The 5,557-nt window shown below is 46.5% G+C and overlaps 2 protein-coding genes across 2 annotated transcripts in view; one reads left to right on the forward strand and one right to left on the reverse strand.

Moving 5' to 3' along the window:
• Positions 1 to 1,239: 1,239 nt before the first annotated feature.
• Positions 1,240 to 5,063, reverse strand: LOC119333100. The gene is made up of 5 exons (XM_037606119.1): positions 4,945 to 5,063; positions 3,782 to 4,318; positions 2,427 to 2,691; positions 2,126 to 2,302; positions 1,240 to 2,042 (listed from the first exon to the last, which is right to left on the reverse strand). Exons 1-4 carry the CDS (start codon positions 5,061 to 5,063, stop codon positions 2,225 to 2,227), a joined length of 999 nt encoding a protein of 332 aa, XP_037462016.1. The 3' UTR covers positions 1,240 to 2,042; positions 2,126 to 2,224.
• Positions 5,064 to 5,320: 257 nt separating this feature from the next.
• Positions 5,321 to 5,557, forward strand: part of LOC119333101 (predicted GPI-anchored protein 58) — a 2,236-nt gene continuing 1,999 nt past the window's right edge. Inside the window, exon 1 of the mRNA XM_037606120.1 lies at positions 5,321 to 5,533. Within this exon, the coding sequence (XP_037462017.1) occupies positions 5,321 to 5,533 (213 nt within the window). The remainder of the gene's footprint in view (positions 5,534 to 5,557) is intronic.

A 5,557-nucleotide genomic window follows, 5' to 3' on the forward strand; every position in this document is an offset into this window, starting at 1 on the left:
ATTCCTAGGGCCTGTTTGGGACTACTTCGCTTCATCAAAATCAATTTCACTCCACCAAATTCACTTTGAAACAGTTTCATACAGAAGTTGTAGCACTACCAAACAGAAAGTTTGGTTTCCATCTAACTCCAACTTCAAGAACGAGAAATCTGGTGGAAAGGATCTATTTGATTGGATGAGGGAGGAGAAACGAAGGGGTATCCACTTACGGGTGGCTGTGGTGGGTAATTTCCCCTCAACTCCAGCTTTTAGAGTTTTTTTGAAGCACTCCCTAAAAAGCTTCATAAAAAACTGAGAGTTGTTCCTCAGATTCTAGTTTTTTTAGGAGCGGCATATCGTGAAGCTATCTCATTTGGCTTGCGTTTTCTGAAACAGAGCTAAATTTTAAGGAGTAGAGTAATCCCAAACAGTCTTCTACTCATAGGATTTGAGATGCATGTTGTATCATTTTCTGTGACTTTCCTATTCCTACGATTTTCCTACCCTATGAACCAAAGGAGGCCTTAAATGATACTATTTTTTATGACATGCTTTAATTTTTTGTTAATTAAATCAATGATCAATACTGAGACTTGTTTAAATCTGATGGACGGAGACCTAGCCACACCCCAGTAAATAAAAAAAAAGTTGGGAACACAAATGCACACACTACTAGTAGAGGTCTTATGAGGTCAACGCGCACTGCTTAATTAACCCCCGCAAGAAAAACGTGCAGTAGTACTTAACAAAACACTACTAGTCTACTACTACGCGTATACCTATGTTGCCAATTTTATCACCTTAATATAAACTATATAACACAAAAATTATACGGTTTGAAAATAGAGTATCTAAAGTTTATATTGGTATATTTTTTTATAATATACTAGGAAAATTGCCCGTGCGTTGCGACGGGAGATGGGATTACCATGTATAAAGTTGTACAAAGATGAATCTAAGGATGTCCTAATAGATAAGTACTCTGAAATTATATGTTTGTATAAAAAAAGAGGCCGGTCGATCAGCAATAGAAACAAATACAAACTCATGAAAGGAAAATAACAGCAAAAGTTATTAGTAACAAATGCTTCAAAACCAGTAAAAATGAAGCAAAGAAATAGAGGATAACTGGAAACTCAAAAAAGAATCAAACAAAAATCATTTAGGTGCTTACAGTCTCACCCAAATACCTTGTTTTGTTCAAGGCAAAAGTTGTGGTGCTTTCCACAATAAAATTAGATATGTCCACATTGCTAAGTCTAGACAACACGAAATAGAAATTCATTAAAACAATATTAGGAACTTATTCATCCGCAGGAAATTAACATAAATTTCGTAGCAACTCTACAAAGAGTAGCTCACTGATTTACATGGTATGACAGCCCCGACTACACCTCTCCTACAATGCTGGCAGTTGCTTCACTTCATGAATGTCACTATGGCTACATTCTCTCCTTGAATGTAATCTTGAACCTCTCCTGAAGAATATCAAATAGAACATGTCCTGAAGAACCTCAAAGGTGAAAGTTATACCATGTACATCTGAAATTTATCTTTTGCCATGAACCCCTTCTAAGTACTAAAAAATGATGGTCTATACATCAGTGTCCCAGTCTAAAGATATAATGTAGTATAGTTCTGCATAATAGAATAAAGCAAGCATCTATTTTTTTGTCAGTGTAGTCAACTTTCCTTTGCAACTGCTTTTGCTACCAGATTGACTGCGGACATGCTGAAGAGCTTAGCAGTCACTCTGCTTGTTGCCAGAAAATGGGAATAACACTGTCTGATATATTTTCTTGATATATGCATACTGAATCTCCATGCAGAGAGAACATGTACGTGGCTGCTAGTCTGCTACTTCATGGGTCAAGAACACTTGGATATGCATGAACCTTTGAACACCTAGGAGCCTAGGACACTGCACCTTGATATGCTTTGTCTATTACTGCATCATGTGCAAACACTTGCGATGGCATCTGCCACTTCATCCCCGGCAGATTGTGCGACATCAGTAGTGTTGTAGTCAAACACACCATAGAGCCTGACACCCATCACTTAATCTGCACAGAAATCAAAACCCACATTAGCCCGTCCACTGTAACGGTACAAAATCTATACCGCTAAAATTAAATTTGCATCATACCTGTTTTATTTTATCCCAAAACTGTGTCAACAAGATATCCATTCATTTCAAATAACGCAGTAAGTACATCTATTTCAGACGGCTCCTCGATAGCCTTATCTAGTGGGCTATTGGCCTTGCGCTTCTCTGGAGATGGACAATGGCCTTGCGCTTCTCTGGAGATGGACAATGGCCTTGCTGCAATGAAAATAGTGAAAGTTTGTGAAGAAACTTTTGGTGCCAATCTCGTGCCTTAAGTAGAGGAAGCATAAGCTACTGCTTATAAACACAGTTTGGGGCCTGAAGTATAACAAATTCATGCCTTAAGGTAGACTTGCTTATTTTGGGCAACTGGCTGAACTACTTTGGCATCTGCAGAAGTAATTGGAAGAACTTGATGCTCCAGAGCCTTGTTATGCTTCCCCAACACTTCACCCATGACAGCCTTATAATCACCTAATGTCTTGACAAGAGCGAGTAGCAAGTGGAAGATCTCAGACCTGCCGTGTGCAACTTTTGTGTTGGCTAACATCCATCCATCTGCTGCTCCACGTCCATACTTGAATTCCTTAAACAAGCTCATTTGTCTAACAACAAAAAAACATGAATTAATAATTACACATGAACAACATTTTGCAGCCAGCTACTCTCAGGCCTAATTTTTGTGATTTAACCATACAAACATTACGTGATTTCAATTAAATTCATGCCTAGATTCATCATACAATCCTACAAAATTGTACCTCGTACAGGTTGTAGCCTAAATGTTCAACTTCCAGACATACTGATTTGGTCAGTCGTTATTAGCTATAGCAACTAAATTCTCAAGCAAGCGCCAGGGCTCTATCCCTTGCCGCCATTCATAGCCTTGACGTCTGCTGCACTGCTCCACCACCGGTTTCATGTCAACCAGCTTGAATCTTTCGAGAAGATTTAACACAAATTTTCCTAAATCATCAAAAGCAATTACACCATCCAAGACCATCAGGCGATCAGAGCACAACAGGATAAAAATGTATAGCTGCTTGCAGACACATCTTGAGAAAGGCGCATGTGCCCAAGCCCTATAGCAGCATACCGAGACAAATTGAACTCTTAACATGTTGAATATGCTGAGATATGGAAACTGGTTCGCCATTACCAAAAAACGAGACTCCGTGTGCAGCTAGCACCTTCTCCCAACATCTCACTTGGACAATCTTGGGTCCACAAGCAAGCTGAAAGTTGCAGGAAGGGGATTAATTACCCAGGCTGCTAACAACAAATCAGGCCTAAGCGCTTACCAGAGTATGCAAGTGCAGTAAACATAGGTACCATTGTTTTGGTCTATCTGGACCATCCACCCTAAAGCACCAGCAACTCTAGTCTGAACTGAGGTAAACCTTTTTCGCTGAACTACTGCCATAATTCCTTCTAGTGAATCACAATACAACAATATAAACCAACTGTTTTTTAAAACACTTCAAACTTTTTTCTCAACACAGATCAAACGGACAAAATTCCTTGTAGTGTACTGTTCGTGCAAACAACCTAAAGTGCAGAGCACACAGGATAAACGTTGTAAAGTAATCTAAGCTACAGAAATTAGCAAGAATGAGCTACCTACAAATGACCATGAAACAAAGAAAAATGATGTTGCAGTGCGCTGAGTCTTTTTAGCAAACACATGGCGTGCACCTGGCGAGATGGTGGTTGAAGTCGATGGGGCAGAGCAGTACTGAACTGCACGCAGCTGGGCAACGACCATCGAACTGCTCCGTCGATCTGCGCGTGATGGGAGGAGCAGGTGCTCCGGCCAGGTGAAGAAGAGCATTGGGGAGGAGAGGAACCGACTCCCGTTGGCTCACCTGTGATTGAGAGGCGAGGCAGACGGTTTGGAACTGTTTTTTGCCGTTGCCGGAGCACGGGACGTCGGCCAAAGAGAGGAGGGAGGGTGGGTAGCGTCGCTTTAAGAGGAAGACGCAAGGGCTGGGCTGGTGGTGGAGGACGACGACGTCGGGTCGTGGCGAGAGAGAGGGGATGGGGGAAGGTGTGGCGCCAACATCGAGTGTCGCCGGTGGTGGAAAGCCATAGCGGTGGGGAAGGCGCACGGCGGAGGGGCGTTGGCGGCAGGCGGCTGCGCGTCGATGCGGCGGCGCGCTGGAGGTGGAGCGCTGGAGGTGGTGATGGAAGGCGAGGTCGTCGTGCGTTTTTTTTCTTTCCCTCGTTGGTTCACTTATTAGGAGGACCGCGGGTTAATTTCTCAGAAACGGAGGGACTTTTCTGCAAAAATACAATGACGTACGACCAAAAGCAATAGCTGGTTCATTAGTAGGTAAAGATGACTTGTATTAAGTTGGTCAAATTAACGACCTAGGGGCATGTGCACGCCCTGTAAACTGAAAGAGAGGAAGTACTACACCAATTAAACAAATACGTTGAGCGTGCGTTTGATAACTCTACGCCAGACCGACAAACAAGCGACGTGAGACGTGATCAGGGGCGGTCAATGATGCTTGGAAGCTACCGCGACGTATGGGCGTCCCAGCCTTCGTGGCCAAGTGATTCCGCGCTTTCCCGGATTTGCGCATGCATGCATGCACGATCCGTTTTGGGGTGAGTGACCTGACCTAGTGCAGTAGCCACGAAAGAAAAGAGATGCAAGAAAGTTTGGCTACTCGATCGCGGAGTTGCTCGACTCCCAACCAGAACTTGACGCACCGACACGCTTGTCTGTACACGTATGCATACCCGTACGACGCATGCACACCAACCGCCAGTAGGCCGATGCGACGCCGCACCGGCCCGGCGATGATGCTCGCGTACCACGGCGGCGCGCGTCACTGTACCTGACCAGTTACTTGCCAAGTAACCGCACGCGTAGCGGCTTCACTTCACCATCCGCACGCACCGACAAACGGGACGACGCGTGCGGCTGGTTACGTTCCTCAAGGGAGGGAGGGAGGGGAGAGCCCGCCATTGCGTCGGCCAGCGAGCGAGCCAACGGCACCGGACAGCCGAGCCCGGCCCCGCCGCACCCACCGCTCCAACGGCATGCTCCAGAGCGCGCCTCCCTACTCGGCGGGAATGCGACGCGGTGCACATGCGCTATTTATACCTCGCGCCACGCCGTGCCACTTCCATCACCAGCAACCTGCACTTCCCTCTCGTCTCCCACACTCACGCTCACACTCCCGGCTCACACTCAGCCAAACCGGCGGGCAGAGAAAGTCGGCAATGGCGCCACGGGCTGCCACCGTCCTGCTCTGCACCGCGCTAATCTGCCTCTCGGCGACGCACTCCCTCGCGCAGGCGCCCGCCCCGGCCGGCAACGCCCCGCCCAAGTCGCCCAACGCGACGCCGGCCCCCGCGGCGGCCGCGGCCACGCCCACTGCCTCCCCCGCCCCGCCCGCCGCCGACGCGTCCGCGCCACCCACTACCACCCCGTCTGCACCCGCGCCCAAGTCTTCCCAG

The sequence above is a fragment of the Triticum dicoccoides genome, chromosome 7A (genome assembly GCF_002162155.2).
Source record: "Triticum dicoccoides isolate Atlit2015 ecotype Zavitan chromosome 7A, WEW_v2.0, whole genome shotgun sequence".
In the NCBI taxonomy this organism is placed as follows: Eukaryota; Viridiplantae; Streptophyta; class Magnoliopsida; order Poales; family Poaceae; genus Triticum; species Triticum dicoccoides.